This window comes from Petromyzon marinus, unplaced genomic scaffold, assembly GCF_048934315.1.
Source record: "Petromyzon marinus isolate PM22_M1 ecotype Great Lakes invasive population unplaced genomic scaffold, UKy_Petmar_22M1.pri1.0 PM_G_Scaffold_55, whole genome shotgun sequence".
In the NCBI taxonomy this organism is placed as follows: domain Eukaryota; kingdom Metazoa; phylum Chordata; class Hyperoartia; order Petromyzontiformes; family Petromyzontidae; genus Petromyzon; species Petromyzon marinus.
This window is the reverse complement of record NW_027423008.1, coordinates 360066-372500: the sequence shown is the minus strand read 5'-3', so window position 1 is coordinate 372500 and position 12435 is coordinate 360066. Positions and strand designations below refer to the sequence as shown.

Here is a 12435-nt window from a genome sequence, read left to right as displayed (position 1 = left end):
ACACGCACAGTGTAAACACACACAGTATAAACACACACACAGTGTACACACACACACAGTGTAAACACAGTGTACACACACAGTGTACACACACACACAGAGTATACACACACAGTGTACACACACTGTGTACACACACAGAGTATACACACAGTGTACACACACACAGTGTACACACACAGACACAGTGTACACACACACAGTGTACGTGTACACACAAAGTGTACACACACACAGTGTACACACAGTGTACACACACACACAGTGTACACACACATACAGTGTACACACAGTGTACACACACAGTGTACACACACACACAGTGTACACACACTGTGTACACACACACAGTGTACACACACACACAGTATACACACAGTGTACACACACACAGTGTACACACACACACAGTGTACACACACACAGTGTACACACACATAGTGTACACATACACACTGTGTACACACACAGTGTACACACAATAATGTCCACGTTGTTGTTGTAGCTGAGCCCACGCACCCAAGGGAGGGAGCAATGAAAATGAATCTAAATCAACTTAAACTCCAATCCCGCTCTGTGACGTCACCACTCTGCATTACTTCATCGGCGTGAAACGCCAGGGGGAGGTGTACCTCGCTAGTGACGTCATGTCTTCAAGGTATTCCACCCCGCTCTTGAGCGTGACGTCACCTCCGCCTGGGTCACTGCCGTTATCGTTCCAGTGCCAATCCTTATTTGGGCAAAGCTACGCCCAGTGACTGGCGGCTCATTAACATAATGTTTTAAAGCCGTCGCGAGTTTATTGCGACGGGTTCAGCACCTATATATCGAATGGTACATTAACATAATTTATTCATACTCTATTTTATTTATTTACGGAGAAGCTCATTGTGGGAGGAGCGTGTCCCGTTTCCCGGAAGTGACGTCATGTCACCTGCTACCGCGTGACGTCACGAGGTAACAGGCAGCTATCGCTTCCTGCACTGAAATCCGAGGTGAGAAATTCTCATTGCGAATGTGGTTGTTGTGGTGGTGGTTGTTGTTGTTAACCAAGGTAGAGCCTCGCTCTCTCTCGTAGGGATGTCAGTTGAGTAGCAGCGAGCATGGGAATCGATGTCCAGGTTGGAACTTTACAACGCGGGGCCTAGCCACGCGGGGCCTTGCCTCCTGCCCTCGCCTGATTGCGTTTACTTTAATTATCTCGCTTAAGTTTAATTTGTCTTCACCCGGCTCGCCACTTTGTAACTTTGTTTTATTGTCAATATTCACGCAGTTTTTATTTTCGTTCTTTTGTTACCAGGCCAAGCCCGTTTGAGCTGCTATACCGCTCTTGTTACCAGAAGCGACCTGCCCACAACAACACAAGGTGGGGCTTTGTCAACGTGTGTGAATGTTTTGACTTAAAACTTTGGTGACTGCAGGAATTAATATTCTTGGTTCTTTCGGTAAAGTCACGTAGATAGAAAATTAAATGAAAATAACAATAAAAATAAACAAATAATTGTAAATAAAGCAAAAAAACTCACGTCGTTTTGATCGCAACACAAGTGGTCTTTATTTAATGAAATTGTATTATCTGTTATTGTTATTTTCTATCTACGTAACTTTACCGAAAGAAACAAGAATACGTGTATCAATGTCTATCGGTCAAAGACGATAGACGGAGAGACGCGCAAACTCCAAATATACAGCAGGCATCAGGGTCGGGATCGAACCCACGACTTCCTGTACACCAGGTGAGGTAGTTAACATCTCACCACGGAGAGAGACACGCAAACTCCAGTTAGCCTCGGTTATGTTCGTTGATCCTCAATTAATTACTTGGTGGAGTGAGGAAGCATTCATGCCAAGCAGATGAAGGTGGCCAGGCGTGATTCTAGACACGCCACCGCCTGTTTACCCAGTGACAGTCTACAGTTTGTGTTTGCAGTAACATCTATTAACTCTAAATTTTGATTTAAAGCTTTCGTGACTGCAGTAATTCATATTCTTAGTTTTTTCGGTAAAGTCACGTTGAAGAGAAACAACAAAATAATAAAATATATATAAAACAATAAAAAATTCTCACGACGTGACTTTACCGAAAAAACTAAGAATATCTATTAACTCTGTTGAACACGGAGGTTATATCATAACAGTAGTTTACTTTTGTTTTCCTCTGGAACTCTTTATAAGAATGGAAACAGGAGGTGAACACAGCACACACATACAGCTGAAGTCGGAACTGTTCATCCCAGCATTTAAGGACATCTGAGCCTGGATTCACACCTCTAAGTTGCGATTGAATGTTAATTTATGCATACTCTTTGGTTCTATTGGGTAAAGTCACGTAGGTGAAAATAAAATAACAAAAAATCACGACGTTTCGGCCACAACACAAACGGCCTTCATCAGGTGAAGGGACGAGACTGTCTGGAGGACAGCGCTGGAGTGAGAGAAGCCACGCTTAGATCACGACCTTTAAGCTGTGTGAGAAGAAAACAAAGTGCCTTGACAAAGGAATTAGCATATAATTTAGCATTGAAATGACTCATTGAACTAGCTAAGTTAAAGTATACACATCCGCAGAGGTACCCCTTGACAAAGGAATTAGCATAGAATTGAAATAGCTGAGTGATTAGCTTGTAACTGGTCATAGAAATAGCTATGTTAAAGTCAGAGCATATACATTCACCGAGGCACCTAGTACCAATCAAACAGGAGAATTTAGCGAAACACAACCACGCTCAGACAGCGGACCTTTAAACTGTGTGTGAGCAAACAAGGTGTTCTGACAAAGAAATTTGCGTAAAAATTAGCATTTGATTGGCCGATTTTAGAAAAGAGGTGGTGTATGTGCCGGTGGACTTGCCGTTTGGCGCGGGGGGGAGGGGGAGTTTACCTATTGATGGTGTGAAAAGGGAATTTATAAGAGCTGCGAAAGTTTCGGGTACCACTACTTGAAAAAATATACCGTACCATTGAAATTAGTTTAATGTTTAGTTCGATTTAGAACATTTTTCCAATGGTTGCTTAATTTGAAACCATCTTCTCGGTTGAAATTGTGTCTGTGTTTGTAGATCTGAATTGCTTCATTAACAAATCTCTGATAAAAGGCCGTGGGTTTGCAAAGAACCTTGGTATCGGAGAAAATTATATCGTGATCCCCCACAGCATTGTAACAGTGATCAGCAACGGCAGAAGAATTCGTTTTGCCGTGTTTCAAATCTGATTTGTGCTTGCGAATTCGGTCAGAGACATGTCGCATTGTCTCCCCGATATAGCAATCACCGCAGGGACAACTCAATTTGTAAGCCCCGGGGTACTGTAAGTCAGGAATGACATCCTTCACGAATGGGATCAGATCACAAATTTTGTGTACTGTATTGAACCGGACCTGGATCTTGTGTTTGTTTAGAATTTTGGAAATCTTTTTAGTAACGCCTGCTATATATGGAAGTGTGATGGTTTTGACCGGAATATCAAGTGGTTGTTTCTGTATGGAGGGAGAAACAGCTTGGCGGATGGTACGGTCAGAGTAACCATTCCTTTTGAGGGCCAGGTGTACATGTTTTAATTCACTGGTCAGGTGGTGTTGGTCCGAAATGCAATGAGCCCTATGGTATAAAGTTTTGATGAGAATTCTTTTGGGCTGGGTGGTGGTGGGAATCAGGTTTCAAGTAGGAATCTGTGTGGGTGGGTTTCCTGTAGACAGAATGCCCCAATGAGCCATCAGGTCTCCTCTCAAACAGAACATCTAAGAATGGTAGCTTGCCATCTTTCTCCACTTCCATGGTGAATTTGATGGCGGGATGTCTGGAATTTATGTGGTAGGAAAAGGTTCAGAGCTGGGAGGCCATGTGGCCAAATGACGAAAGTGTCACCCACATATCTCTTCCACAGGGAAGGTCTGAGGGTGGAAGTCTGGATGGCGTCTGATTCAAATTTCTCCATGAAAATATTGGCTATCACTGGTGATAAGGGGGATCCCATGGGGGTACCCTCATTTTGTTTGTAGAAGGAGCCATTCCAAGTAAAGTAGGAATTGTTGAGGCAGTGCCTAACCAGTGCAGGTGTGTCGGGGTCTAGTCCATGGACCAAATTTTCAATTATTTCAATGGTATCAGGTACTGGGACCTTGGTGAACAAAGAGACCACATCGAAGCTGACAAGGATATCGTCAGGGGACAGTACAACGTCTTTGACCATAGAGACCAATTGGGCTGAGTTAAGTACTGCTGAGGCGGTCTTGCCAGTGAAAGGCAACAATGTATCTGACCGAAAACGGGCTAGTCTATAGGTAGGGGAGTTGATCGTGGATACGATGGGTCGAAGTGGGGTGCCTTCTTTATGAATCTTGGGAAGACCATAGAATCTAGGGGGTCTTGCATCAGAAGGTTTTAGGGAGGGACGTTTAGTTGGGTCGATTAGGGAGGTCGAACTTGTGATGCCCTTGTTGGTTTTTATCGCTAGGCTATTAGTAGGGTCATTTTTTTATTTTTGAGTAACTTCCATCGTTGAGCAGATTCTGGATTTTGTTGTTGTATGAATCTTTATCCATAATAACAGTAGCGTCTTTATCGGCTGAGAGGATGACTATATCACTTCTGTTTTTTAAATTCGCGAGTTCAGAGCGTTCATTTTTGCTGATGTTACTAATGGGTTTCTTAGCATTCTTAAGAATAGTGGCTATTTCAGCTCTCGCAATGTCTGCTTGGATGTGTCCTACGCCTTTGAGGGCTACATCGACGTGAGAGATGATGTCATCTATTGGTATGTGTTTTGGGGTGACATCAAAATTTAGTCCCCTAGCCAGTACTGTTTTCAGATTGTCCGAAATCGGGGTGCTACTCTGATTAATGACGATTTTGTTAACATCTAGTTTTGTTATATGTGGAACTGGGTTCTTCTTTGATAGGTGGTTGAATTTAGAAATCAGGTTAGCTTTACATTTGACTGACAGTGACTCAGCAGAAGAAGCAGTCATGTTGTCTACGTGATTCCAATCAGAAGGTGACATTTTTTGTGTTAACATTAAATGAGCTTGTAGGAGAGTCCTGTCTAAAGTATCGAGTTCAAATCGGAGTAGCCTTATCCTCTCTGAGATTAAAGATAGGCTAGCCTTAAGCAGAATCTGTTTAGAATTCGGAGAAGATACAGCAGCAGAAGTGAGTGTGAAAGCGATGGGTATTACCTTGTGATCGCGGCATCTTTTGAGGAAGGTCAGCGTCTCGATGAGCTGTGACTTCTTGTCCCGTTGTCTGTTAAAAGCTCTAACAGATAGTTGAAAGCCCTCCCCATAGAGGTTATCAATTCTAGATTTAAAGCTTTCGTGACTGCTAGGATCCATACTCTTTGGTTCTATTGGGTAAAGTCACGTAGGTGAAAATTTTCATTTATGCATTTCTGCATAACACAAATAGTATTGTTTTCAACACTCTTTGCTATGTCAGCTGAATTTAGCTTTCATAAATATTCCTTTTGTAGCCAGACAGCTGAAATTGTGTACTCGGAGTTTTGGATTAACATTCATTTTGAAGATACGAGGGCTTCCAGGCATGTTTATAACCATATGCCCTCTCATTGTGTGCCATAACAGCCCTGTGATGAATTTGGGAAACGTTTTTACTACATCATAAATATATTAATATAGACGTGTAAGTCACATGTGACTATATATGCATTCCTCTGTGCCTCGATACTGACGTGTAGATGGTGTGGATATTATTTTTTTCTGTCTGCAGCTGACGCTTCCTCTGATGCTTCCTCCGCAGAATTGATCTGATGGAGCAAATGCACTCAGCGCAGCTCGGTACTACAAGTCAACAATGCGACCAGCGTGCATACAGCACGGATCGGACTGGAAATTTGACACAGCACCAGAGAACTCACACAGGAGAGAAACCCTTCAAGTGCACTGTGTGTGGGAAGGCATTTTCACAGTCATCAAATCTGCAAAGACACCGGAGAACACACACGGGAGAGAAACCCTTCAAGTGCAGTGTGTGTGGGAAGGCATTTTCACAGTCATCTGTTGTTAAAAAGCACCAGAGAACACACACGGGAGAGAAACCCTTCAAGTGCAGTGTGTGTGGGATGGCATTTGCACAGTCCCCACATCTTAAAGAGCACCAGAGAACACACACGGGAGAGAAACCCTTCAAGTGCAGTGTGTGTGGGAAGGCGTTTGCACATTCATTAAGTCTGCAAAGACACCAGAGAACACACACGGGAGAGAAACCCTTCAGGTGCACTGTGTGTGGGAAGGCGTTTGCACATTCATTAAGTCTGCAAAGACACCAGAGTACACACACGGGAGAGAAACCCTTCAGGTGCACTGTGTGTGGGAAGGCATTTTCACAGTCATCTGTTCTTAAAAAACACAAGAGAACACACACGGGAGAGAAACCCTTCAGGTGCTTTTTGTGCGGGATGATGTTTGCACAGTCATCACATCTTCAAGCACACGAGAGAACACACACGGGAGAGAAACCCTTCAAGTGCACTCTGTGCGGGAAGGCGTTTTCACAGTCACCACATCTTAAAGTCCACCAGAGAACACACACGGGAGAGAAACCCTTGAGGTCCACTCTGCAGGAAGGCGTTTGCACATTCATAAAATCTTCAAGTACACCAGAGAACACAGAAGCATCAGAAGATCTGCAAGGAGTGGAGTCTGAAATCAGCTTGTGAAAGTCAAAGTGCCGCAATAAGCCCATCCCTCATGAAACACGAACCGGAAGAAAATCCCAGCTTGGACACTTTTAAAGGTATCAAGGTGAAATATGAAGAGGTGATGGTGAAATATGAAGAGGTGATGGTGAAGAGGGAAGAGGTGATGGTGAAATGTGAAGATGAAGATTCAACTCCAAAATCGGACCTTCACATTGATGGAGGCAATGTGAAGCCAGAGGTGAATTCTGACTGAGGCAGAGCGAGGCAACTCCCAGCAATTCATGGAAGTGGAGGTGTGAGTGGACTTGCTCCTAGACAATACAAAGTCAAATGGAGACCCGGTGGATGTGTAAGCTTGAGACGGTCACAGGCCTTTAATGAAAAGAATGTGAAGTTGAACACTCAATTCCTAGGTTCAACCTGCAGAGTAAGAGCGAGCGGCCAGTCTTTGTGGACCCGTGGATTGTGGAGATCTCTGACCAGGAGTGAGAGCCAAGAAGCCCCCAAGCATTCACTATGTTATAATAATTGCATTTACACGGTGCTTGCTTAATCGCCTCGGCAACTCGGAGTTTTGTATCTCGTCTGAAACACTCGAAGAGCATCCCCAAGTAGCAGCTGCCCCTGTGTGGCACAAGGTCGTGGCCCTGCACCGGCCTGCATTTATTTTTTCCGCCTGAGGACGACCGCTTGTGTTACGATCGAAACGTCGTGATCTATTATTTTTTCTACCTACGTGACTTTACTGAAAGAACCAAAGAGTATGTGAACAAGAGGCTGTCAGTAGAGGGCGATGATTGATGTTTCATCTCAGTTTTGTAATTTGTCACTAATGTTTAGAATTCGCCAGCATGCAAGGGCCTACTCGTTTTGAATGACACAATAGTATGTTTTACATCCACTGTTAAGCAGACGGTGCATATTTTTTAAAATAGCTTTTTAATCAGATGTTATCTGATGCAGTAGATTTCACTGCAGTAATTACATTTTGTTAAAATTCCAGTCAATAATTTAGAATGAACATCTTCTTTGGTTCTTTCGGTAAAGTCACGTAGAATGAGAATAAAATAATAAATTAATAAAATAACACGATTAAATTCTCACGACGTTTCGGCCACAACACAAGTGGCCTTCAGGTGAAAGGAACAAATCCGTCGGGACGACAGAGCTTCAATGAACGCTGTTAAGATTCGTAGCGTCTTTTAAGCTGGTTTAGAGAGGTGAGGCACCTTGACAAAGGGGTTTACATATAAAACAGGAGAATTTAGCATTGAAATAGCTGAGTGATTAGCTTGTGACTGGTCATAGAAATAGACTGGTCATAGAAATAGCTTTATTGTGTTATTTTATTATTATTTTATTTTGTTCTCATTCTACATGACTTAAGATGAATCCTTGCAGTCACGAAAGCTTTAAATCGAAATTTAGAATGAACACTTGTCTGATTTTGTGTGTACATGCATCACTTTTTTTTTATAAGGGTCAAACATTGAATAAGTGATGTTAGGACAAAGTGCGTGTGTTTTTGGAAGTAACCTGTACAGATAACTCAGGTGAGTCCCGTTGTTCTTGTGATACAGGTCAAAGGGTACTTTTGTGTTTCAGGAAGCATCTGGAGCAACTCATTGGCTTTGAAATAGGAAGCACACTCGGATCATTCATCAGTTACAAGACATACCACCTTAAAGTTACACGCAGAGGAGATACATTCTCTGCAACACGAATTATAATTTTGTCTTACGTGTTGACATAGATTTTGTCGAACTTGGACTAGAAATGCTCCTTGCTGATTCACGTCTGGATGTTCACAACCATGGGTTGAACCAAGCCCCACTGCTGTTGAGACATTGTCCACCAAAACCGGTCCACAGTTGGCTTGCACACACAGTGTATACACACACAGTGTACACACACACATAGTGTACACACACACATTGTGTATACACACACATAGTGTACACACACAGTGTCCACCAAAACCGGTCCACAGTTGGCTTGCACTGAATAAATGCTGCAGTAATTATGGACTCGCACGAAGGCCGTGGGATTTATATTTCGTGTTCAACATTCCTTTGTTTAGTGGAGAGACCGATTAAATTAAAGACGTCTTGTCTGCTGATCTTGTTCATATCTGTGTACATCGATATCCCACATTGCTTGCACGTACACATCACACGCAATTAAATAAATAAAAAATAAGAACGACTTCCGGGGATTGCGAAGATCGAGGAATCTCTTTCAATGGAGCGAGTTCAGTGTGTTCGATTCAACATCTTTCTGTCTCTGTCCGTCTGTGTCATCTGTTTGCCTCTGTGTTTCTCTCTGCCTGTCTCTCTGTCGTCTCTGTGTTCCTCTTGTCTGTGTCTGTCCGCCTGTCCTGTCTGTGTGTGTCTCTCTATCAGCGTCTATCCAACCGTATTCAACGACTGTCAGTAGCAACACGCGCCCGGTCAACTTGCACGGCCCGTGACTCAAACTTGCTCAAAGGAGTGTTTATTTGTAATTTATTTCGCACCGTACGTAGCCAACCGTGATAATCTATGGGTCTCTGTGTGAGTCTCTGTGTATCTGGAACTTATTTCGCACCTTACGTAACCGAACCTGCCCAGGAGGAGCGGCTGGTATCTGTGGAGCTGTGGGCTGGGTAAATCTGTGAGCAGGAGCGAGAGACAAGATCCCAAGCATTCACTACGTTATAAACAACATATTTGCACTTATAAGTCGCTTGCCTAATTGCCTCAGCAACTCGGTGTTTCGTATCGAACCTCATCTCAAACAATCGAAGGGCGCCCCCTAGTGGCAGCTGCCCCTGTGTGGCACAAGGTGGCCCTGCACCGGCCTGCACGTGGACATGAGTCTGTCGGTAGGGGGCGATCATTGACGCGTCATCTCCTTTGTGGAGTTTCTGGATAGTGTTACTGGAATTGCCACAATTTTGACTGTGACACCAACATGCAATGTGCGTTGTGAGTGACACAGTGTTTTGTTTGACACCCGCTGTTAAGCAGACAGCGCATATTGTGGTGAATGTTACTGGGGTAGCCAGATATGCCTGGCGGATTTGAACCTTGAACCTCAGCAATAAATAGAGAATGCGCTACCATATTCCTGGTTCTTTCGGTAAAGTCACGTAGATATAAAACAAAAAATAAACAATAAAAGATTTAAAAATGAAAAAGTTAATACAAATAACAAATAAAAATAATAAATTTCGATTTAAAGCTTTCGTGACTGCAAGGATTCATCTTCTTTGGTTCTTTCGGTAAAGTCACCACGTAGAATGAGAATAAAATAATAAATTGATAAAATAAAATAACACAATAAAATTCTCACGACGTTTTGGCCATAACACAAAGCCGCTTGTGTTGTGTACGTACACACACACAGTGTATACACAATAATGTCCACGTTGTTGTTGCTGAGTTCATGCACCCAAGGGAGGGGGCAATGGAAAATGAATCTAAATCAACTTAAACTCCATCCCCGCTCTGTGACGTCACCACTCAGCATGACCTCAACGGCATGAAGTGCCAGCGGGAGGTGTAACTCGCTAGTGACGTCATGTCACCAAGGTATTCACGCTCCCCCAACCCCGTCCACAGCGCTCTTGAGCGTGACGTCACCTCCGCTTGGGTCATTGCCGATATCAATCCAGTGGCAATCCTTATTTGGGCAAAGCTACGCCCAGTGACTGCGGTTCATTAACATAATGTATCCGTTGAAGCCGTCGGGTTCAGCAGCCACGCCCCATCCCTCGACATATGGCCAGTTAACATTAAACATAATTTATTCAGTTACAGAGCCGCTCTTTACGGGAGGGGCGTGTCTCTTACCCCGGAAGTGACGTCATGTTACCTGCTTACCCGCGTGACGTCGCGAGGTAACAGGAGGCTGCCAATCCACGCTTGCACTGAAATCCGAGGTGAGAAATTCTCATGGTAGTCGTGGTGGTTGTTGTTGTTTACCAAGGTAGAGCCTCGCTCTCTCGTAGGGATGCCAGTTGAGTAGCAGCGAGCATGGGAATCGATATCCAGGTTGGAACTTTACAACGCGGGGCCTAGCCACGCTCGTCCTTGCCTCCTGCCCTCGCCTGATTGCGTTTACTTTAATTATCTCGCTTAAGTTTAATTTGTCTTCACCCGGCTCGCCACTTTGTTTTATTGTAAATATTCACTCAGTTTTTATTTTTTTCACCAGGCCAAGCCCGCTTGAGCTGCTATACTGCTCTTGTTATCAGAAGCAACCTGCCCACAACAACACAAGGTGAGGCTTTGTCAACGTGTGTGAATGTTTTGACTTAAAACTTTCGTGACTGCAGGAATTAATATTCTTGGTTCTTTCGGTAAAGTCACGTAGATAGAAAATTTAATAAAAATAACATAATGAAAATAAATAAAAAATAAATTGTAAATAAAGCAAAAAAACCCACGTTTTGATCGCAACACAAGTGGTCTTTAATGTAATTGTATTATCTGTTATTGTTATTTTCTATCTACGTAACTTTACCGAAAGAAACAAGAATACGTGTGTCACTGTCTATCGGTCAAAGACGCTAAACGTAGTGATGAATCCCTGCAGTCACGAAAGCTTTAAATCGAAAAATGGAACAGATGTGTTATATTATCTTGGCTTTGTGAAACACAGGTAAAAAGAGGCCTTCAACATTGATTGTGCCTTTGTACCGACAGTTGCTGAGTGGTCCAGTGCCATCACCATCAGAATCCATGGTCAATCCACTGCTGGATGAGGTTCCCAAAAAGCTCTCACCATCTCCCAAGATCCCGAAAAGTATTAATCCACCCAGTACCTGCAGGTGATACTCATCAGCTGATATCATCCCGTCGTCTCGATGGGCATCCTATTGGCCGCATTCCATTCCTTGGCTGTCATTCCATCACTATCCTCAACCAACCATCGGCCAACATTCCATAACAGAATTCAACCAAGGGAGAGTATTTGAAAGGATGCGATTAATTCACCCACCCAAGGGATACGGGTCCATAATAGCAAATCATTACAATCGCAGGCGCACGGCGAATTGTAACGATGGAGACATTACAGCACGCCGTCGATTTGCGGTGCGACGATGCAATTAACTGAGCTCGATTTTTCGATTTGAAGCTTTCGTGACTGCAAGGATTCATCTTCTTTGGTTATTTCGGTAAAGTCACCACGTAGAATGAGAATAGAATAATAAAATAATAAAATTCTCACGACGTTTTGGCCACAGCGCAAGCGGCCGTCTTCAGGTGAAAGGTACATTGAAGCTCTGTCGTCCCGACAGTTCTGTACCTTTCACCTGAAGACGGCCGCTTGCGTTGTGGCCAAAACGTCGTGAGAATTTTATTGTGTTATTTTATTATTTTATTCTCATTCTACGTGTTGGTGACTTTACCGAAAGAACCAAAGGAGATGAGCTCGATTTATTTTGGGCAGTTAAAGGCCACCGGCGCAGGCACACTAGATCCCGGGGACGTGAATAACTCCACGCGCATTCAGGGCGTCTACATTGCCCTGTCAAGAGGCTGCAGGAGGGCGGGTGAAACAAACAGCCCTGTGCTCGCCACGCGGACGGTCGCCCAGACAAACAACAAACTCTTCCAGGCTTCACCTTCTTTGGTTCTTTCGGTAAAGTCACCACGTAGAATGAGAATAAAGTAATAAATTTATAAAATAACACGATAAAATTCTCACGACGTTTCGGGTCACAACACAAGTGGCCTTCTTCAGGTGAAAGGAACATACCTGTCAGGACGACAGAGCTTCAATGAACGTTGTGTT

At 43.6% G+C, this 12435-nt stretch overlaps 1 protein-coding gene across 1 annotated transcript; it reads left to right on the top strand.

Moving 5' to 3' along the window:
* The first annotated feature begins 928 nt into the window (after positions 1-928).
* On the top strand, positions 929-8860 carry LOC142917911 (uncharacterized). The gene is made up of 3 exons (XM_076062254.1): positions 929-995; positions 1301-1366; positions 5754-8860. The coding sequence occupies exon 3, from the start codon at positions 5764-5766 to the stop codon at positions 6670-6672; it is 909 nt and encodes a 302-aa protein (XP_075918369.1). The 5' UTR covers positions 929-995; positions 1301-1366; positions 5754-5763; the 3' UTR covers positions 6673-8860.
* The last annotated feature ends 3575 nt before the right edge of the window (positions 8861-12435 follow it).